General features: G+C 34.6%; 1 protein-coding gene across 1 annotated transcript in view; it reads right to left on the bottom strand.

Moving 5' to 3' along the window:
- Positions 1-3,521: 3,521 nt before the first annotated feature.
- LOC148944796 (pancreatic lipase-related protein 2-like) overlaps positions 3,522-24,618 on the bottom strand; it is a 147,053-nt gene continuing 125,956 nt past the window's right edge. Inside the window, exon 11 of the mRNA XM_089100809.1 lies at positions 3,522-3,779. Within this exon, the coding sequence (XP_088956935.1) occupies positions 3,671-3,779 (109 nt within the window). The 3' untranslated portion in view covers positions 3,522-3,670. The remainder of the gene's footprint in view (positions 3,780-24,618) is intronic.

Here is a 24,618-nt window from a genome sequence, read left to right as displayed (position 1 = left end):
ACTTCGTTGCCTCCGGCAACTAGTGTCGGAGGCAACTCTTCCAGTCTACTTTCCCTAAATGCATCCGATAGAAATTTTGAGATAGCAATTTGTTCAAAAAATTCCAAAGACGACTTAAAGCCTTTGGGGTTGACACAGCCCCCAAGAGTCTGAGGGCAAGGATTGCAAGTTGTGCCTTGGGGGCATATAAACTACATATGGAAGGGGTGATTGTGAGAAATTTAGAGGAGGCTTATTTGATTAGAAATTTAGTTCGAGTCCAAGTTCTCTTTTAAAAGTCAAAAGTGATTGACGTCAACTAGCCCCCCCCCCCCTCCCCCCTGACACCTTCTTTTCCCCAAAGGCATCCGATAAAAATTATGAGATAGCCATTTTGTTTACAATAGTCCAAAGAGCATATAACAATATCTTCAGGCTGGACACAAACCTCCAGAGCCCAGGAGCAAGGGTTCTAAGATATGCACCGGGCATATAAAGTTTTATGGATCGGGTGATCGTACAAACTTTGGATTGGATGGGGATCATTTGATTGGAAGTTGGAAGTTTTTGGTCCCTTCTTAAGAGTCAAAAGTGAATGGAGGGCAAGCTACGTCCCAGCACACATCCATATAATTCTCCAAAACACATCCGGTCAAAATTTTAAGAGAGGTTGTTTTGTTCAGCATTCTTGAAAGGTCCAGCAATTATGTATTTGGGGATGTCAACCTCCCCAAAGTCCTCAGGGCAAAGGCTGTAAGTTAAGAAATTCGTTCATTGTTTACATATAGTATATATTATCGGGAAACGATTGCATATCTGAGACTTACTTTTTAAAAAGACGAAGGACATTTAGGCGAAGCTTTCAGAGAATGTTCAGGGAAGTGTTGAATTGCATGCTACCAATACTACTACAACTACCACCACCACTACTACCACACTGCTCCATTTACAATATTAAGAGGAAATTTGAACTAAATCAAAAGATGCTTTGTGCATGCACATTGTCAAAAGAGCATATCTCAAGAATTGATTTGGGTATTAAGTTGGAACTTTCAGAGAATGCTTAAGCGGGAAAATCATTTGATCAAAAGGCAATATGTTGACACTAGTGCTAATACTTCTATCACTCCTACATTTACTACTACTACTTCTATTGCAACTACTGGTAAGGCTAAGAGTATTGAGATGGAAATTTCAAGAAGTATATGATCATGAAGGTTATCAAAAGGACATATCAGCAACGTCGTAGTAATGGCTAATTGTAATAAGTTGAAACTTCCAGGGCTTTATGAGAGGGATGTTCTACTGACCAAAAAGCAATATGTACAACCCAGAAGGCAACAATGCTTCTAGATTACTGCTATTACTAGTAATATCAATACTACTACTGTGACTACTATTACAATTATGCCTAAGGGTATGAAGGTAAAATCTTCAAGGAATTTTGAGGAGGGAAGGTGAACTAAACCAAAATACACTGTCTGTATGCAGGTTGTCAAAAGGGCATAACAGGAACAGTTTGGATTAAGAAGTTGAAACTAGCAGGGCTTGTTGTGGGGGATGTTGAACTAACCAAACGAAAATATTTGAATCCTAATGCTACTACTTCTACTCATATTATTACTACTGCTACTATTATTATTAATCCCACTACTACTACTGCCACTAAAACTAAAGCCGCTTCTATTTATTCAACTGCTACTGCCTCTGTTATTAAAAGTAAGGGTATTCAGGCGAAAAATTTGGGATATATTAAAACTGTATGTAATTAAACACAATATCAAAACACATTATGTCCACACAAGTTGTCAAGAGGACGTATTAGAAATGCTTCAGGAACGGTTGATGGTATTAAGTTGAAACTTTCAGGGTGTGTTAAAGGGGATGAAGAAGAAGCCAAAGCTGCTATGCGCATACTGCTAATAAACCTACTAAAATTCTTGTTACTATGCAAGCAAAGGGTGTGGACTTTCAAAATGGTGACAAAGCAATATCCCACGAACCGCTTACATCATTAAGCTAGACCTTTAAGGGTAAATTGGCATGCATTTTGAACTAGCCTGAAGACACTAGGTGTATAATATTAATACTAACACTACAGTTACTGTAACTAATGATGCTAAGGGTATTAAGGTGACACTTCTAGGGAACGTTTAGGGGATTTTCAATAAACGAAAAAACTGTATGGTTGCAGGTTTTCAAAATGGCATATAAGCAACATCATCGGCAGCACCACTCTACAATAGCTAAAAATATTATTGAAACTTTTAAACGAGCTAATTCAATTCAAAATTAAAAGTTGTATTTCCCCTTTTAATATTAAAACAGTCTGGAGCGCAAGTAAACATTCTCTTGAGCCCATTTATTTCCCAAAAACACCCCGTCAAAATTTTGAGACAGCCATTTTGTTCAGCATAGTAGAACGCTCCAGCAACTCTGTCTCCAGGTATATTGGGTATGTCAACCTGCCCCCCAATTATGCAATTGGCCCATTATGCTTTAAAATTAAATGTTGCTTTAAACTAAATCAAAATGTATTGTGTTTATGGTTGCCAATAAGACACCTCAGCAACATATGGAGAACGGGGGTATTAAGTTGAAATTTTTGTGACTACTACTATTACTACTTTTGCTGTTACAATTTAAAAAAAAACAAAAAGATTGTGCAAAATGAAGTGTATCCAGGTTTTCAAAGAGCATAGATAGAATCTTTTGGGAATGATATTAAGTTGTATTTTTCAGGTAAACTTGAGGAGGTATAAAATTAAATTAAAAAACACCTATTGTGTCAGGATTAAAAATTGTTGAAAAAGTTTCTCCAACTTACAAATAGCCAGCAAAATATTGGATTCTTATAGAAAAACGAAAAGATATCAAATATAATTTTTTTTATGATAAATACTATGTCAATAAAAAAATGAACAAAAGTTATTTAAACATTTTTTTCACAAAACAAGTTTTTCAGAGAAAAGTAAAGATCTCTATTAAGCAAAAAATGAGAAGATATAAAGTCAAATAATCTTCTAAGGGTAAAACTACCACATATCACCAACAATAAATAAATGGAACTCAAAACAAACAGAAATTACAATTAATAGCCAAGTCAAACTCAAAACGAGCAAAAATTAACTGATAATCCCCATACCTTCTCAAGATCAGAGCACAATTTGCACTTTAGTGAAAAAAAATAGATTTTAAATTTTTTCCCTTTTTTTACTTAATAAAAAAATATTAAAACTTTAAGGAATGAATATTAGTATATGTAAATTAAACTGACAATCCACGGTAATTTGTTTTTTTTTCTGTAGTTTTTTTTTTTTTTTTTTTTTTTTTTTTACAGCAGATAAGCATTGTTTATGAAACACCTGTGCAAACCTTGTTTTTGTTGGTTTCGTTTATTGTCTAAAGAAAATGTTCGTTTTGTTGTATTTCGTTCTGTTTAACGTGGAAACAGAATAAATAGAAAAGTCAATGAAAATTCATTATGCAAAACAAATTAAAATAAAAATATAGTATGTACAGAACAGGATATTAATTAGCTGTAAGTTAGATGGCAGCTTTAATGAAAGTCCAGATACAAAAAATAAGACAATTTAAAAAAAAAAATCACAACTTAAAACACATAAAAAAGACTAGATAATGAATTCACTGGGCTTGCTGAATTACCATATATGGCAGGCAAAAGTTATCTTTATCTAGCAGGGCACCCAGTCACGTAGAAGGCCCCAGTAGACTTGTCTCCAATGTTTAAGTAAGGTCTATCCACTGGACAAGATCGAAAAGTATTTTCCAGTCTCTCACTAAAAAGAAAAACCACAAATGGGTACACATACTTTTATCGGTATTTAAATATCTATCGCTAATAGTTGTCTGAGTATCCTAAGATTGGAGATTTTTAGTGTTGATACGGGGGCAAATATTGGCAAGTTACAAATTTTTGAAGTGACTGTCAAATGCATCTTAGAAGTATGGATAGGTGTGTTGGTATGGGTTAAGTACACACAGGGTCGTTTATACCCAATACTTTGCACTCTAAACAAAGTTCTTTCCTGCCCTGTCTCTTTGTACTGTTTTGTACCGATATGGCACCAATGCAACTGAATTTTCTAGGTACAAACCCTCCTTCTCAAACACATTGACAGCAGATCCGGTTTAGTTTTCATTTCAAGGGAAAATGAAATCACAACACGTTAAATACAGAATGTAAGTAAGTAAGTTTTATTACGCTATAAGCCTTAGGACCATGGCAATATAAACCCTTTCACCCATTTCCTTCACTGACGAGTGGAGGCACAGGGAATCAGAAAGGCCTCTTTCATACTGTCAAACTTGTATCTCTTGATCTTGTAAAATATTACCAATCATCTCCAAAGGCATAATTATTCGGCCTTTCAACTATGCTGAACAAACTGACTATCTCAAAATTTTGATATGACGATTTTGAGCCCGACACTACCACAGCAGGGCTCGTTATGACCCACACTTCCACACATCGGGTAAAAGTAAGAAATATTTTGCCCTTCCTTATCCCTAAATACCTCCTTATCCCAGGTGGTTGACTATTTTCCCTTATTTCAATTAAATACTTCGATTCCTCCTTTTTTAAATCTAAACGAAGCAAAACCCCTTTACCCCATGTCTACTTCACTGACACATAGAGTTGCAGGGAATCAGAAAGGCTTCTTCCATACTGTCAAACCTGTATTTCTTGATCTCGTAATATATTACGTATCATCTTTGCAACCTCTTTATCTACACTTAATCCATTACTCAACATTTCCTCCACTCCACCATCTTGTAAAATTTTCCTTACCCGGTACGGCCATGAACTTGGAGATTTATCTGTAATAGCTTCTAAATAAGCAAATTTAAGTAGCCGTACTCGTGGCATCTTCACTATACGCTCGCAAAACTTAACCATATTCACCAGTCTACAGTACATGCTAATATTTCTCCTATCCCTTATCTACCTTAAAATTAAATTCGAACACATCTTACTTATTTCCTCGCTACGTTCTATATCCCAACTAAATAGTTTACCCTTGGCCTTGAACGTCACCCCTAAATATTTTCATTCGTCCATAACTTCGAGCTCTTTACCTCCAAAGTAAATGTATATTCTTCAGTTAATTAACGACCCTTTCTAAACATTAAAACTACTGTTTTACACACAATCAACTCAAGTTTCTTATTAGATGAAATTTTCTGTTATAAATTCAATAGCTTCTGTAATTTCTGACCAGAATCTGCAACTAAAACTTTAGCATCTACGAATAGGAGCATGCATAACCTTGACACATCCAGTGTCAAGGTTGCAGCTCCTTTTTCATCCATAAATTTTCTAGGCTGTTTATATGAATACTGAATAACCTAGGAGACAGGGTGCATCCCTGATTTACTCCTATCTTATATAGTGCTATCCTAAGCAAATTCCTAACAACCCTAACCACTAATTTAGTTGCCCTATAAATTTCTACCTAAATAGCTATAAAAAGTATTGGAAGACCTGCCTCTAATAGACTCTCCGTAACACTGTAGGTAGATATATATTAGATAGTATAGATAGTTAATTTAACTACAGTGATCCGTAAGTAGCACTCTATCAAACAGTTCGTGGTAACGAACTGTAAGTAAGGAGCGACCCGGCTCAATGGTAACCGAAACTCTAGAAAACGGGTTTTTGATACCAATAGATATATCAAAAGAATCAGATTTCAATGCTGATTTCAAATATATAACTTTCATCAAGTTTAGAGCTACCCATCAAAAGTTACGCGCCTGAGAAAATTTGGCTGATTTTCAAAAAAAGGGGGAAAGACCCCCTAAAAGTTATAGAACCTTAATGAAAATCACACCATCATATTCAGCGTATCAGATAACCCTACTGTAGAGGTTTCAAGCTCCTATCAACAAAAATGTGTTTTTTTGCATTTTTTGCCAGAAGAAATATCCCGGTTGGGGTTTTATTTGTTTGTTTGTTTTTTTTTTTTTTTTTTTTTTTTTTTCCCAGGGGTTATAGTATGGAACCCGTGGTCCAATAATATCTTGGGATGGCTCATTTGAACGGAAATTAAAATTTATATTGCCCTTTTTAATTTACAAAAAAAAATGGAGGGCAACTAGGCCCCCTCCCACGCTTATTTTTTTACCAAAGTCACCCGATCAAAATTTTGAGATAGCCATTTTGTTTAGCATGGTCGAAAATATGATAAATATGTCTTTTGGGATGACTTAATCCCCCGAAGTACCCAGAGGGAGAGCTAAAAGATATGAACTTTACCCAATGTTAACATATAGTATTGGTTATTCGGAAGTATACAGAAGTTTACAGGAGTTTTTTTTTCTGTTAGGGGGAGAGAAGGGTGGGTCGGGGGTTATGTTGGAGGATCTGTTCATGAAGGAAGTTTTCATGGGGGAAGGGAAATCGCCATGAAGGGGGCGCCGGACTTGCCAGCATTATTTATTGGTTATTGGGAAGTATACAACCATTTTCAGGAAGGATTTTTTCTGGAGGGGGGCTAGAGGAGGGAGTTACTCTGGAGAATATTTCCGTGGAGGATGTTTCTTTGGGGTAAGGGACATTTCTATGAAGGGGGCGCCGGATTTCCAAGCATTATTTAAAAAACGATCAGAAATTAAATAAAAAAAAACCAAGTTTTTTCAACTGAAATGTAAGAAGGAATATTAGAACTTAAAACGAACAGAAATTATAACGTATGTGAGGGGGTTCTCCTCCAAGTCAATACCTCGCTCTTTAAGCTACAGTTTTTTTTTAGTGCTTTCAAAAGAGCTATCTATTCTAATTAAACGGCCTTTGTGATTCAGGGGTTTGTGAATCAAATTTTTTTTTAAACTTTAAACTTAAAGAGAGTCTTATTGACAATGGCCAGAACCCCCTCATATCATAATTAACGAAGGCGTAATAAAAAAAAACTATAAAAAAACACGCGATACGGTTCACGAGTACTCGAAACTTTTAAAAACAAAATTTTGATGTCAATATATATTTCGAAATAAGGTGTTTATCATTTTTATCATCAATATATAAGTTTTATTAAGTTTAGTATTACTCATCAAAGGCAACAAGCCTGAGGAAATTTACTCGATTTTTTAAAGAGGGGGAAACATCCCCTACAAGTGGAAGAATTTTAATGAAAATCACAACGTCAGATTCAGCGTATCAGAAAACCCTATTACATAGGTTTCAAGCTCATATCTGCAAAAATCTGCAACTTTGAATTTTTGCCAGAAGAAAAATATACGAATATAGAAGTTAGTTACGTAAGTTAATTTGTAAAGACATTCATTTAGCAAAAGAAAAGTAAAATTTTTATGCAAATAAAAGCTGCATTAACTAAAAAACGATCAGAAATTAAATAAAAAAAACAAGTTTTTTAAACTGAAAGTAAGGAGCGACATTAAAACTTAAAACGAACAGAAATTATTCCGTACATGAAAGGGCTGTCCCCTCCTCAACGCCTCGCTCTTTATTCCGTATATGAAAGGGGCTGTCCCCTCCTCAACGCCTCGCTCTTTACGCTAAAGTTTTTTATTGTTTTAAAAAAAAAATTGTGAGACAGTCAAACTTTAGCGTAAAGAGCGAGGCGTTGAGGAGGGGCCAGCCCCATTCATATACGGAATAAAGAGCGAGGCGGTGAGGAGGGGACAGCCCCTTTCATGTACGGAATAATTTCTGTTCGTTTTAAGTTTTAATGTCGCTCCTTACTTTCAGTTTAAAAAACTTGTTTTTTTTATTTAATCTACATTATCAAATGCACCTTTAAAGTCCACAAATGCTGCATACAAATGATATTTCTTCGTTTCCTTTTCACTAATACTTGGTCTAAATGTGGTTTATAATTCTGGTGTGCGTGTAACTAAGCCATCGTATAACTGAACCCCAAGCAACTAAACCCCTGTAACTGACCACCGTGCAACTGAACTACCGCGCAACTGAACCCCCGTATAACCGAACCCCCATGCAACTGAACCCCCGTGCAACTGAACCCTCGTGTAACTGAACCACCGTACAACTCAACTCCATCAAACTGAACCCTCGTGCAACTGAACCACAATACTCAGTTTTTCAGTATTCTAAAAATAAGAGGCAAAATCATTAGGTAAAACATTAGTTAGAATCCTTATACGTTCAGTCTTATTTCAAATTGTTTGTTTTCTAAAGTCAAGATATAAACGCCTGTCAAGATCATTCATAAAAAAGCTCTGTTTTATTTTCGCCAAAAAAAAGAAAATCAGATGTCACAAACTATTAAAGCAGATTTATTTTACTTTTTTCAGATAAATCAGACCTCTCTGAATGTTTAATAATAAACATCTGTGTTGAAAATATTTGAACTTTTGAATCTAGATAACGAATATTCATCAGGTGTAATTAAGGAGATTGCAACTAAAAAGGACATGGGAAGGGGACTGGTTGCACTCCAGCCTTTTTTTCAACATTCCATCAACATGCCCTGAAAGTTCGAATTTCATACCCTCAGGTTTATACCCTCGGCTGTTCTTCACGCATTGCAGATACGTCTTCTTAAAACTGGATACATATAGTACCTTTTGATTTAGTTAAAGATGCTTCTAAACATTTTCCGAATTATATGACGGCTGATAACATCAGCCGTTCTAGATATTGCTGGTATTTCCTTTTCAAAACTAATAAAGGAACAAATATTTTTTTTAGTTGTGTTTGGCATTCTCCTTGACATTCCTTTATAGTTTGACCTTAGTGGACCATACTTTTTTTTATTTCTAGGATCAAAAATGCCCTTTTTTCTTGATAAAAAAAACTTAATGTTAACAATAGGCAACTTGCATAACTTACATCCCTTGCACCAGGGACTGAGGGTTGTGAACCCTCAAGACATAGTTATATAACCTTTGAACTTCATTTTAAATAAAATGGCTCATCTCAAAATCTAGACCGTATGTATTTGGCAAAAAAAGAGGTTGGGGGAAGAAGCCCTCCGATCACTTTTGACTCTTAAAAAGTGCACAAGAACTTTTGATTTCCAATCGGATGAGCCCTCTCCAAAGTTCATACAAAAATCTTTCCTCTAAAAACCTTAGGTGTTAACAATGAGTAACTAGATTAACTTGCAGCCCTTTCCCTGGGAGCTGCTGGCGGTGTTTTTGACCCCGGAAGCCTGTTTTTTTTATCTTTAGACCATTTTGAACAAAATTATTTTTTTTCCTATTTTGGTCGGATGCAATTGGAGAAAAAATTGGTGGTTAAGAGGGAGAGGCTGGTTGTCGTCTGATTACCTTTGATTCTTCAAAATCGAACTTGAACATTGGATCTCGAATCGAATGACTCTCCTCCAAAGTTAGTATGACCGTCCCGTCTTTAATAACCTTATATTTCAAAAATGACTAACTTGCAATACCCTACAGCCCTTGCCCCGGGCCTTGTGGAGTTTTTTTGTCAATCACGTTTATTAATCAAGTTTTACTATTCGATGGAAAATTGAAAGTTTGAGTGTCCATTTTAAGAGTCAAAAGTGATTGGAGGGCAACCAACCCCCCTCCCATCATTCACTCAAATACATGCAATAAAATGTTTAAGATAGCCATTTTGTTCAGCATGGTTGAAAAGTCCAGTAATTGTGTCTTTGGAAATACCCCCCCCCCTCCCCAGCTCTCAGGGCAATGGCCGCAAGGTAGGCAGTCCGTCCATTGTTTACGTATAGTACATGTTATTGAGAAAGGTGAGTACGTTTGACCATTACTTTCAAAAAAGACGAAGGGCAAGACGAAGGTGAGCTTTTCAGAGAATATTGACAGGACTGTTGAAATAAACTGAAACACGAATGTCTGATGCCAGAGCAACTAGGAATCCAAATACTGGTCATAAAACCATTCTGAATTCGTGAAACTTTTTTGTTATCTACGTTCTCAAAGTTCAAATACTTTCAAAACAGTTTTTTATTACTCAACGTTCAGGAAAGGTCTGATTCATCTAAGAAATAAATTCAAACAAAAAGTTCCAAAACACAAAGCAAAAATAGCTTTTGTCTCGGCTCTCCACCTAAGTAGGTAATCAACCTTTTTCAAACTAACGATAACCAACAACGAACGGAGAAAATATCACAAAATGAAGATAACAGAACAAGCAACTATTACGGTATGTAGACAGTGGGAGCCAGTGGTTACCCCCCTCCCGCGGAAAATACCCCCAACCGGAAAATATCCCCCTCCCCCCAGTTGATAATTTCGGAGACCACATTGCCTTTCCATGACAATAAAAGTTCGAAATAGGGATAAAATCTTTTTTAATAGACAGTGTATAGAAATTCACAAAAAATACCAGATATTTCGGTCACATATACACTGACCGTCATCAGTGGTAAAACTAAACTAAAACAATTAAAAACAATAGTTTATATACGAAATCAAATAAAACTACATATTGTTTAATTCTCTAATTCTTTTCAAAGCAAAGGCGGAAGCTATTCTCTTTGACCTTCTTGGATTCGGTTCATTAGCGTTCAATGATATAACATTTGGACAAAGGTCAACTACATTGGGTGAATTGAACTTTACTCTGTCAGAAATTGATAAATTATCATAGATAGAGTTCAGCCCATATTCACCTGTATCCCGATTCAAAGCAATATTCTTGAATAAGATTTTCTTTATTTCAAGAGTTTCACGAAAATTTTGCTTTAAACCCCGATCCTTTTAAATCAAAGAGACATTCTTGAACAAAATAAAATGGTCTGGAAAATTGAAAATATGTTCTGAAAGGGCTGAAGTAAAACCTTCAGACTTAGAATCTTGCTTTAAAGCCGCAGAAATAGAATCTTCATCCTGTAATAATCTCATTTTCAGACTCTGGTTAGTACGTCCCACATATGAGCTTCTGCAATTACATGGGATCTGATAAATCCGACTTTGTTGCCCCAATGAAGTTAGATCTTTTCCAGAATTTAGAAAACTACCCAAAGCATTATTACTCTTTAAAGCTACCCTTAGACCATTATTCTGTAAAATTCTTTTAAGTCTTTCAGTTAGCCCGGGTACTATGGCAAGGAACAAAAAACCTCCTTCTCCAGATATGTCTCCAAGACTTCCTTAGAAATCTCTAGAAACCTTTTTCTTCTTTTTGAAAACGTCTGGTTAATTAACCACTCTGGATACGTGTTGCTTATTAGTATTTTCCTTAGAAAAAAACAACTCCTCAAAAAATTTTGGAGAGCAAATACTAAAGATCTGGTCAGTTAAAGAAATGATCAAACCAATTTTTACTTGGCGAGCGTGACCGGAACTATGAGACAAAAATCTATTGTTATTTGTCGGTTTTCTGTAAATTTTAAAATCCAGACTATTTTTATTTTTCAAAATAATAACATCAAGAAAAGGAAGTTTCCCATTCTCTTGTAATTCAACAGTAAAATTTAAATCCTCCCCATTATCCCATACTGAAATTATGTCATCCATATACCGTCCAAAAAAAATATGTTTAAAAAAATATGAATCTAAAGCAGTTGTTTCAATAATCTCAACAAAACTATTAGCTAATAAAGGGGATAAAGGGACCCCCATAGGTAAACCATTTATTTGTTCGAAATACTCCCCTCTGAATTGAAAAAAATTAAGAGAACTTATTGCACAACCTCGCTAAATACATAATTACAGAAATTTCCAAATCTGTTTTGCCACTAATCAAATCCAAATTTCTTAACAGCTTTCTTTCTAGAAGAGTTTCGGCTGCTTCTACATCAATATTTGTGTACATTAATATAATTTCGAAGCTTGAAAGCAAAGAACTTGAAGAAATTTCTACTTTTTTAAGTTTTCAAGCAGTTCGTGGTTACGAACTGTAAGTAAGGAGCGACCCGGCTCAATGGTAACCGAAACTCTAAAAAACGGAATTTTGATACCAATAGATACATCAAAAGAATCAGATTTTAATTCTTATTTCAAATATATAAGTTTCATCAAGTTTAATCATACCCATCAAAAGTTATGCGCCTGAGAAAATTTGGCTGATTTTCGAAAAAAGGGGGAAAGACCCTCTAAAAATTATAGAACATTGATGAAAATCACACCATCATATTCAGCGTAACAGTGAACCCTACTGTAGCGGTTTCAAGCTCCTATTTAAAAAAATTTGTACTTTTCAATTTTTTGGCAGAAGAAAGAACCGGGATGCGTGTTTTTTTTTTTTTTTTTTTTTTTTTTTTTTTTTTTTTTTTCCCAGGGGTGATTGTATCGACCCAGTGGTCCTAGAATATCGTGGGAGGAATCATTGGAACGAAAACTAAAAGTTATAGATGTCTTTTTAAGTGACCAAAAAATTGGAGGGCAACTACGCCAAATCCCGTGCTAATTTTTTCCCCAGAATCACTCGATCAAAACTTTGAGACAACTATTTTATCAGCAGAGTCGAAAAATACAGTAAATGTTCCTTTGAAGATGACTTAATCCCCCAAAGTCCCCAGGGAGAGGGCTGAAAGTTATGAACTTTACCCAATGTTAACATATAGTATTGGTTATTGGGAAGTATACAGACGTTTTCAGGGGGAATTTCTTCTGGTAGTTGGGGGTGGGGGTGCTTCGGGGGTTATATGCAAGGATCTTTTCATTAAGGAAGTTTTCATAGGGGAAGGGACATTGCTATGAAGGGGGCGCCGGATTTCCCAACATTATTTAAAAAAAAATGTCTTTAAGATTACTCTTGTTCGGATATAGGACTTCTGAATGACAGAATCGCTTTCAATTTATGCATTAAGCTCAAATGTCGAGCTCTGCTTTCCCTTGGCTAAGGTTGTTGTTTTTTTTAAATTATTTATTTCTAATAAAAAAAAAAACTTTACTTTGAGATATAGGGTTCTTTGTAATTGCCAGTAGATTGCTAACTTATACTTCTACGACCGCACTAGGAATTCCCCTGCTATTCTACGACCGCATTAGGACCATGCTATTTGCGTACCGCCATAGGACCATACTATTTGCTTAATGCTCTACATCTTTTCAAACAGAGTGAGTATCCCCTCACACCTGTACTTCCTTGGCACCTTTCCAAGCAAAGTGATAAAAAAAACACGTTTTTAGAAACATTGTTCATCATGATAGTTTATAAGGTTTGAAACCTACGCCTGAGGCAGTGCAGTTTGACGTGCACATTGCAAAAAGCGAGCAAACCTATAAAGTGCTCCAACATGTTTTGAGAGTATAGTCGAGATTATATAACACAACCAGACTGGTTTTTCTTGCTAATGATAACAATTGCACAAGGAATTTCACAAGAATATACAGTACAGTTTAACGCCTACAAGAATATACAGTGTGGTTACACGTGGACATTTTAAAAAGCTGGCAACCTATAAAGTGGTCCAACATGTTTTGATAGTATGGTCATGGTTGTATAAGACAACTAGACTAGGTTTTTGTTATTGATATCAACTGTACAAGAATGTGCAGCGTAGCTTCACGTGCACATTTTAAAGCTGGCAACCTATAATGTGGTCCAACATGATTTGAGAGTATAGTTATTTGTTTTTTTTTGTTTTTTTTTTTAAATGGAAAACTAGAGATTGTCAAATTGCGTATTTAGGAATGATTTTGTAGGAAAAGCTGTCTATCACCCATGCGTTATCCACTGTTCCATTTTTTTTAAGTATATGCTATCAAGAGCGGTTTCTGATTTTTTTGGGACAATTGCCTTTAGCCAAGAATAGTTTGATATGAATGTGTCGGTAGATAGCATTTGCGAATTGGACTATACGAACGATATTAATTGAATAATAGGGGAAAAAATAGAACTAGATAACATTCGCGAATTGGATCGTATGAAGGTGGGGAAAAAAAGGGGTGGTCTTATGACTTGACCTAGTTTTACTTCTTCGATGTGTACTGTATAATACATAAGTGGTGTTTGAACAGTGTTGTTAATTTAAAATAGAGTTTAACGTTATACTATAATAAAAAGTTGATACTAAGAGAGATGTAGATGGCAAGAAAGAATTTTAATAACGGATAGCTTTACTTCTTCGATGTGTTCTGTATAATACACAAGTGGTGGGGTGATGGGAGCGGGATGTCTTAGAGTACTTATAGTGCTGTACTGTGGGCCGAATTCCCAGCGAAAAACCCGAGTGAATGACTTGAAAATAAAATTTTTAACGAGAAATGGCTGAAAAGTGTTTTGGGGGAGATGGGTTGATTCGCAGAAGGATGTCTTAGCGTAGTTATAGTGTGATAGGGGGGGGGGTGAGTTGCTAACGAAAAACCCGTGTGGATGACTTGAAATAAAAAATTTTACCAAGAACTGGCTAAAAAGTGTTTTGGGGGAGATGGGTTGATTGGCAGAAGGATTCTTAGCGTAGTTATAGTGAGGGGCGAGTTGCTAGCGAAAAACCCATGTGGATGACTTGAAAAAAAAATTTTTAACAAGAAATGGCTGAAAAGTGTTTTGGGGGAGATGGGTTGATTGGCAGAAGGATGTCTTAGCTTAGTTATAGTGGGGGGGGCAAGTTGCTAGCGAAAAACCCGTGTGGATGACTACACAACTGGCGGAATGATGGGTGCGGGGTGTCTTAGAGTACTTATAGTGCTGTACTGTGGGCCGAATTCCTAGTGAAAAACCCGAGTGGATGACTTGAAAATAAAATTTTTAACGGGAAACGGATGACAAGTGTTTTGGGGAGATGGGTTGATTGGGAGAGGGAAGTCTTAGAACAGTTATAGTGTGATAGTGGGGGGGGCGAGATGCTAGCGAAAATACCGTGTGGATGACTTGAAATAAAATTTTTTAACAAGAAATGGCTGAAAAGTGTTTTGGGGGAGATGGGTTGATTGGCAGAAGGATGTCTTAGCGTAGTTATAGAGGGGGGGGGAAGAGTTGCTTGCGAAAACCCCGTGTGGATGACTTGAAATAAAAGTTTTTAACAAGAAATGGCTGAAAAGTGTTTTTTTTTCTGGGGGGGGCATGTGTTGATTGGCAGAAGGATTTCTTAGCGCAGTTATAGAGGAGGGCGAGTTGCTAGCGAAAAACACGTGTGGATGACATGAAATAAAAAATTTTAACAACAAATGGAAGAAAAGTGTTTTGGGGGAGATGGGTTGATTGGCAGAAGGATGTCTTAGCTTAGTTATAGTGTGATAGTGGGGACCGAGTTGCTAGCGCAGAAGGATGTTTTAGCATAGTTATATTGTGATAGTGGGGGGGGCGAGTTTCTAGCGAAAACCCCGTGTGGATGACTTAAAATAAAAATTTTTAACAAGAAATAGCTGAAAATTGTTTTGGGGGAGATGGGTTGATTGGCAGAAGGATGTCTTAGCGTAGTTATAGTGGGAGGCGAGATGCTAGCGAAAAACCCGTGTGGATGACTTGAAATAAAAGTTTTTAACAAGAAATGGCTGAAAAGTGTTTTGGGGAAGATGGGTTGATTGGCAGAAGGATGTCTTAGCGTAGTTATAGAGGGGGGGAAGAGTTGCTCGCGAAAACCCCGTGTGGATGACTTGAAATAAAAGTTTTTAACAAGAAATGGCTGAAAAGTGTTTTTTTTTTTTCTGGGGGGGGCATGTGTTGATTGGCAGAAGGATTTCTTAGCGCAGTTATAGTGGAGGGCGAGTTGCTAGCGAAAAACACGTGTGGATGACTTGAAATAAAAAATTTTAACAAGAAATGGAAGAAAAGTGTTTTGGGGGAGATGGGTTGATTGGCAGAAGGATGTCTTAGCTTAGTTATAGTGTGATAGTGGGGACCGAGTTGCTAGCGCAGAAGGATATTTTAGCATAGTTATATTGTGATAGTGGGGGGGGGCGAGTTTCTAGCGAAAACCCCGTGTGGATGACTTGAAATAAAATTTTTTAACAAGAAATAGCTGAAAATTGTTTTGGGGGAGATGGGTAGATTGGCAGAAGGATGTCTTAGCGTAGTTATAGTGGGGGGGGGCGAGTTGCTAGCGAAAAACCCGTGTGGATGACTTGAAATGAAAAATTTTAACAAGAAATGGCTGAAAATGGTTTTGGGGGAGATGGGTTGATTGACAGAAGGATGTCTTAGCGTAGTTATAGTGGGGGCGACTTGCTAGCGAAAAACCCGTGTGGATGACTTGAAATAAAATTTTTTAACAAGAAATGGCTGAAAAGTGTTTTGGGGGAGATGGGTTGATTGGCAGAAGGAGGTCTTAGCGTAGTTATAGTGCGATAGTGGGGGCCGAGTTGCTAGCGAAAAACCCGTGTGGATGACTTGAAATAAAAATTTTAACGAGAAATGGCTGAAAAGTGTTTTTGGGGAGATGGGTTGATTGACAGAAGGATGTGTTTTAGTAGCTATAGTGTGATAGTGGGCCCGATTTGCTAGAAAAAAACCCGTGTGAATGACTTGAAATAAAAAAATTTTAACAAGAAATCTCTCAAAAAATATTTTTGGTTCAAATGTGAAACTTAAGTCCAGTTATGAATCAAAAAATAAACTATATCTGTAGAATCTGAGCTAATAAGGGTTTTTGACCGTAAACTTTAGTTTTTTGTAAGAAAATTATGGTAAATACAATTCATTGGCTGATAGGTGAAACTTAAGTCCAGTTATGGATCGAAAAATAAGGATTAATAATTAAGGGTTTTTGACCGTAAACTCTAGTTTTTTGTAAAAAAATTATGGAAAATACAATTCTCTGGTTCAAATGTGAAACTTAAGTCCAGTTATGGATCAAAAAATAAACTATTTTTGTAAAATCTGAGCTAATAAGGATTTTTGACCATAAACTCTAGTTTCTTGTAAAAAAATTATGAAAAATACAATTCTCTGGTTCAAATGTGAAACTTAGGTCTATTTTTGGATCGAAAAATACAACTATTTCCGTAAAACCTGAGCTAATAAGGGTTTTTGACCGTAAACTCTAGTTTCTTGTAAGAAAATTATGGAAAATACAATTCTCTTGTTCAAATGTGAAACTTAAGTCCAGTTTTGGATACGCATAATGATGAGGACTGATGATTCTAATTCAATATTTTTTCATAAAAACAAACTATTTTTTTTTAACTTCGAAATTATTCAACTTTATTTTTTTTTGTACGTATCTTAAAATGACAAAATATGCTTACGGCTCTAACAATTGTACTCTATTATTGGTCAGAGACACGATGTGGCTTTCCCACTGGTATTCTATCTTTCCCACTGGTAAATCTGAGCTAATAAGGGTTTTTTGACCGTAAACTCTAGTTTTTTATAAGAAAATTATGGAAAATACAATTCTCTGGTTCAAATTTGAAACTTAAGTCCATTTTTGGATATTCATAGTGATGAGGACTGATAGTTTTAATTAAACATTTTTTTCATAAAAACAAACTTTTTTTTTTAACCTAGAAATTATTCAACTTTATTTATTTTTTTATTTTTTTTTGTACGTATCTTAAAATGACACAATATGCTTAATGCTCTAGCAATTAGACTCTATGATTGGTCAGAGCCACGATTTGGCTTTCCCACTGGTATTCTATGTCCGGTTATCAACACTACCTAGTCTATTGCATGTATTAAATCAGTATTTTTTACGCAGTGGAACGATAAACACATAAGTCATATCTTTGAAAAAAAAAGTGAAGATGGAGCATTTTAATAAATTATGTTTACATAACAAGGTTATTGTAGCATTGAATACCGACAAGGATAAGTATTTAAACTATGCAACAAGTAAAAGTGGTAGCACTATTGGAAATGTATGCATGCATTGTCATGACAGTAAGGAATTAAATTTCTTTGGAATACCGAAAAAGTTCAACTCTTATGTTGGTGGTTATGCGAGACTGAGATCTCCACAGATGATTGCACTCAAAGAGAATGCCAACATAAAAATAATCGTTGATGATAGAGGACAACTCCTTGCTACTGCTGCAGGTAACACATTACCTAGTGATACATCCAATCGTCAGCTTTCGGGTAATAGCATTAAACGGAAGGTCAATAAGAGAAAGGCCTACTCTTCTACTAATATCGTAAACCATATCTTGTCTACGTGCCGAAACTGTTACCTGTTTAAAAATAATGTGATAATAGACAGTGAAATTACCAGAAAAATAAAAATGGCATTGTCAGAAAATATCACTATGGAATATAAAGATGAATCGATGAAAAACAAAGCACCAGCGAACGTTACTGCCATTGATCAAACAATCAATGAACCAAATAATACCAAAGACGATTAGCATATTGAGTCTGTTGATGAGACACCAGTAAAAATTTTGTATGACTCAAATTGGAATAATGATTATTCTACTGATTACGAACTAAGAGAATACAATAGCTACAATATCAAGAGAGAACATGGTGAACTATTTTATAGAACAGGTTCAAAATGTCCAAAGTTAATCATTGATACTAATAATGTATCATAATATATTTTTTGTATTAATATTCTACATAGCATTATTTCATTGACTATATTAGACTGTTGTATGTTCATTATTTTTAAAGTACACTAGCATGTCAAATGTGTATACTGTCTATTAAAGCATTAGGGACGTAAGAAACCGAATTTACACATATATGTTGTCTGAATTAAGAGGTAGCATTTACGCAATTTAGGTATCAGAATGAATAAATTCTTTATCAACATCCATTGTTGGATATGTCATTATGTCATTATGAAAAAATTGTAAGTAAGTAACAAACTCTTTCTTGAATTCACCTGTTGGATACATAAATACAGAAATTTTATTCAGGAAATTATGAAAAAAAAATTGAACACATTCTTTATTAATATTACTTATCGATTGAAGACGCTTCCTAGACAGACAACACAGCACTTTCAAAAAATGTAAGTATAGGATTGATTAAATTCTATATCAACATCCATTTCTCGGATACATAGGAAAAAGTTGACAAAATCTAAGTGTTAGAGTGAAAAATTTTTTTTTATCAACATCTTTTGTCAGATACATCGAATCAAATTGATAGAATCTAAGTATCAGAGTGAATAATTTTTTTTTATCAACATCCTTTATCAGATACATCAAATAAAATTGACAAAATCTAAATTTCAGAATGAATAAATGCTTTAACAACATCCTTTATCAGATATGTCGGATAAAATTGACAAAATCTAAGTATCAGAGTGACTAAATTCTATACCAACATCCTTTTCTCGGATAAATAGGATAAAATATCGGATAAAATTGACAAAATCTAAGTATCAGATTCATTAAATTCTATATCAACATCCATTTCTCAGGTACATGGGATAATATTGGCAAAATCTAGGTACCAGAATGAATAAATTCTTTATCAACATCCGTTGTTGGATATGTCATTATGTCATTATGAATAAATTGTAAGTAAGTAAGTAAGTAAGTAAGTAAGTGATTAAGTAAGAAACAAACTCTTTCTTGAATTTACCTCTTGGATACACAATACAGAAATTTTATTCAGTAAATTATGAAAAACAAATTGAAGCAACTTCGTATTAACATTAATTACCCATTTAAGTAACTTCCTAGACAGGCAATACAAAAAATCCACTAAATCTAAGTATAAGGGTGATTAAATTTTATATCAACATCCGTTTTTGGAATATAGATGAAAACGTCGACAAAATCTAAGTGTTAGAGTAAATAAATTTTATTTATAAACATCTTTTGTCAAATACATCGGATATTATTGACAGAATCTAAGTGTCAGAGTGAATAATTTTTTTTATCAACATCCTTTGTCAGATACATCAAATGAAATTGACAAAATCTAAATTTCAGATAGAATAAATGCTTTAACAACATCCTTTATCGGATATGTCGGATAAAATTGACAAAACCCACGTATCAGAGTGATGGATAACATCTTCTGATTTAATACATGCAATAAAATAGTTAGTGTCGATAACCGGACAATTCTTTTTTTCTCTGTTTAACAAAAACAATTTTAAATGTGTGCAAGACAGAGCAATTTCATCATAAATTCCACTATTTAATGCCTCCCTCCGGCCCGCCCCCCGGCCCGCCGCAGCGGGCCTTGTGGCGCTTCCCGGCTCAACGCAGCGAACTCCGCGGCGCTTCCCGGCCCGCCGCAGTGGACCCAGCGGCGCGGGGAAATGTATGCACTATTGGAAATATATGCATGCATTGTCATGACAGTAAGGAATTAAATTTCTTTAGAATACCGAAAAAATTCAACTCTTTTGTCAGATACGTCAGATAAAATTGACAGAATCTAAGTGTCAGAGTGAATAATTTTATTTTTCAACATCTCTTGTCAGATACATAAAATAAAATTTACGAAATCTAAATTTCATAATGAATTAATTCTTTAAAAACATCTATTATTGGATATGTCGGATACAATTGACAAAACCCACGTATCAGAGTAATGGATAACATCTTCTAATTTATTACATGCAATATAATAGCTAGTGTCGATAACCGGACAATTCTTTTTTTTCTCTTTTTATCACAAACAATTTTCAATGTGTGCAAGGCAGAGCAATTTCATCATAAATTCCACTATTTAATGCCCCCCTCTGGCCCACCCCGACCCTGGCGGGGGGTGGGGGGCCGCTGCGGTCGCCCAGAAGCGCCGCGGGGTCCGCTGCGGCTGCCCGGGAAGTGCCGCGGCGTCCGCTGCTGCGGGCGGGGAAGCGCCACGGGGCCCGCTGCGACGGGCCGGGGGGGGGGACGTAGGGGGCATTAAATAGTGGAATTTATGATGAAATTGCTCTGCCTTGCACACATTGAAAATTGTTTGTGATAAAAAGAGAAAACAAAGAATTGTCAGGTTATCGACACTAGCTAGTTTATTGCACGTATTAAATCAGAAGATGTTTTCCGTCACTCTGATACTTAGATTTTGTCAATTTTGTCCGACATATCCGATAAAGGATGTTGTTAAAGCATTTATTCATCTGAAATTTAGATTTTGTCAATTTTATTTGATGTATCTGACAAAGGATGTTGATAAAAAAATTTATTCACTCTGACACTTAGATTTTGTCAATTTTATCCGATGTATGTGACAAAAGATGTTGATAAATAAAATTATTCACTCTAACACTTAGATTTTGTCAATTTTTTCATATGTGCCCAAGATACTGATCTTGGCATTACATTTATTCACATTTATGCTTAGATTTTGTGAAATTGCTGTATTGTTTCTCTAGGATTCGACTTCAATTGATAATGAATATTAATAAAGAATTTGATCAATATTTTTTTCATAATTTCCTGAATTAAATTTCTGTATTGTGTATCCAAGAGGTGAATTCAAGAAAGAGTTTGTTACTTACTTACTCACTTACTTACCTACTTACTTACTTACTTACAATTTTTTCAAAACGACATAATGATATATCCAACAACGGATATTAATAAAGAATTTATTCATTCTGATACCTAGATTTTGTCAATGTTATCCCATGTACCTGAGAAATGGATGTTGATATAGAATTTAATCAATCTGATACTTAGATTTTGTAAATTTTATCCTATGTATCCGAGAAAAGGATGCTGATATAGAATTTAGTCACTCTGATACTTAGATTTTGTCAATTTTATCCGACATATCTGATAAAGGATGTTGTTAAAGCATTGATTCACTCTGAAATTTAGATTTTGTCAATTTTTTTTATGTACCTGATAAAGGATGTTGATAAAAAAATTATTCACTCTGATACTTAGATTCTGTCAATTTTATTCGAATTATCTGACAAAAGATGTTGATAAATGAAACTCGATCACTCCTACGCTTATATTTTGTCAATCTTTTCCTATATATCCAAAAAATGGATGTTGATATAGAAATTAATCACTTTTATACTTAGATTTTGTAAAATTGCTGAATTGCCAGTACAGGAAGCGACTTCAATCGATAATAAATGTTAATAAAGAATTTGTTCATTTTTTTTTCGTAATTTCCTGATTTAAATTTCTGTATTGTGTATCCAAGAGGTGAATTCAAGAAAGAGTTTGTTACTTACTTAGTTACTTACAATTTTTTCATAATAACATAATGACATATCCAACAATGGATGTTGATAAAGAATTTATTCATTCTAATACCTAGATTTTGTCAATGTTATCCCATGTGTCTGACAATAGATGTATGCAAATTACTTTTCTTACATCTACGATGTTTTAATAGACATTCTAAACGTTTGATATGCTAGCTCACTCTAAAAATAATGAACACATAACAATGTAATATTTTTAATGAAATAATGCTATGTAGAATATTAATACAAAAAATATATTATTATACATTATTAATTTCAATGATTAACTTTGGACATTTTGAATCTGTTCCATAAAATAGTTCGCCATGTTCTCTCTTGATAGTGTAGCTATCGTCTTGTCATAATTCGTAATCAGTAGAATAATCATTATTCCATTTTGAGTCATACACAATTTTTACTGGTGTATCATCAACAGGCTCAATATGCTTTTCGTCTTTGGTATTATTTGGTTCATTGATTGTTTGATCAATGGCAGTAACGTTTGCTGGTGTCTTTTTTCATCAATTCATCTTTATATTCCATAGTGATATTTTCTGACAATGCCATTTTTATTTTTCTGGTAATTTCACTGTCTATTATCACATTATTTTTAAAGAGGTAACAGTTTCGGCACGTAGACAATATATGGTTTACGATATTAGTAGAAGAGTAGGCCTTTCTTTTTTGACCTTCCGTTGAATGCTAATACCCGAAAGCTGACGTTTGGATGTATCAGTAGGTAATGTGTTACCTGCAACAGTAGCAAGGAGTTGTCCTCTATCATCAACGATTATTTTTATGTTGGCATTCTCTTTGAGTGCAATCATCTGTGGAGATCTCAATCTCGCATAACCACCAACATAAGAGTTGAATTTTTTCAGTATTCCAAAGAAATTTAATTCCTTATTATCATGACAATGCATGCATACATTTCCAATAGTGCTACTACTTGTACTTGTTTCATAGTTTAAATACTTCTTTTTGTCGGCATTCAATCCTACAATAACCTTGTTATGTAAACACACTTTATTAAAATGCTCCATCTTCACTTTGTTTTCAAAAATATGACTTATGTGTTTATCGTTCCACTGCGTAAAAATACTGATTTAATACATGCAATAGACTACGTAGTGTTGATAACCGGACATAGAATACCAGTGGGAAAGCCACATCGTGTCTCTGACCAATCATAGAGTACAATTGCTAGAGCATTAAGCATATTTTGTCATTTTAAGATACGTACAAAAAAAATAAAAAAATAAATAAAGCTGAATAATTTCAAAGTTTTAAAAACAAATAGTTTGTTTTTATGAAAAAATATTGAATTAGAACCATCAGTCCTCATCATTATGAGTATCCAAAACTGGACTTAAGTTTCACATATGAACTAGAGAATTGTATTTTCCGTAATGTTCTTACAAGAAACTAGAGTTTACGGTCAAAAACCCTTATTAGCTCAGATTTTACAGAAATAGTTTATTTTTCGATCCATAACTGGGCTTAAGTTTCACATTTAAACCAGAGAATTGTATTTTCCATAACTTTCTTACAAAAAACTAGAGTTTACGGTCACAAACCCTTATTAGCTCAGATTTTATTCTTCGATCCATAACTGGACTTAAGTTTCACCTATGAACCAACGAATTGTATTTTCCATAATTTTCTTACAAAAAACTAGAGTTTACTGTCAAAAACTCTTATTAGGTCAGATTTTACGGAAATAGTTTTATTTTTCGATCCAAAAATAGGCTTAGTTTCACATTTGAACCAGAGAATTGTATTTTCCATAATTTTTTACAAGAAACTAGAGTTTATGGTCAAAAACCCTTATTAGCTCAGATTTTACAGAAATAGTTTATTTTTCGATCCATAACTGGACTTAAGTTTCACCTATGAGCCAACGAATTGTATTTTCCATAATTTTCTTACAAAAAACTAGAGTTTACTGTCAAAAACTCTTATTAGGTCAGATTTTACGGAAATAGTTTTATTTTTCGATCCAAAAATAGGCTTAGTTTCACATTTGAACCAGAAAATTGTATTTTCCATAATTTTTTTACAAGAAACTAGAGTTTACGGTCAAAAACCCTTATTAGCTCAGATTTTATTTTTCGATCCAAAACTGGACTTAAGTTTCACCTATGAACCAACGAATTGTATTTTCCATAATTTTCTAACAAAAAACTAGAGTTTACGGTCAAAAACCCTTATTAGCTCAGATTTTACGGAAACAGTTTTATTTTTCGATCCAAAATGGACCAAGTTTCACATTTGAACCAGAGAATTGTATTTTCCATAATTATCTTACAAAAAAACTAGAGTTTACGGTCAAAAACCCTTATTAGCTCAGATTCTACAGATATAGTTTATTTTTTGATTCATAACTGGACTTAAGTTTCACATTTGAACCAAAAATATTTTTTCAGAGATTTCTTGTTAAAAAAATTTTATTTCAAGTCATTCACACGGGTTTTTCGCTAGCAACTCGGCCCCCACTATCACACTATAACTACGCTAAGACATCCTTCTACCAATCAGCTCATCTTCTTAACAACATATTTCATACTTATATCGTTAAAAATTTTATTTTCAGGTCGTTCACACGGGTTTTTCACCAGCAACTTGCCCCCCCCTCTAACCCAATAACTACTCTAAGACATCCTACTGCCACTCAACCCATCTCCCTCAAACACTTTTCAGC

The sequence above is a fragment of the Artemia sp. Qi Xiang Cuo genome, chromosome 14 (genome assembly GCF_049724085.1).
Source record: "Artemia sp. Qi Xiang Cuo chromosome 14, ASM4972408v1, whole genome shotgun sequence".
Taxonomy (NCBI): Eukaryota; Metazoa; Arthropoda; class Branchiopoda; order Anostraca; family Artemiidae; genus Artemia; species Artemia sp. Qi Xiang Cuo.
The sequence above is the reverse complement of the archived record's forward strand: the minus strand, read 5'-3'. Positions and strand labels throughout refer to the sequence as shown.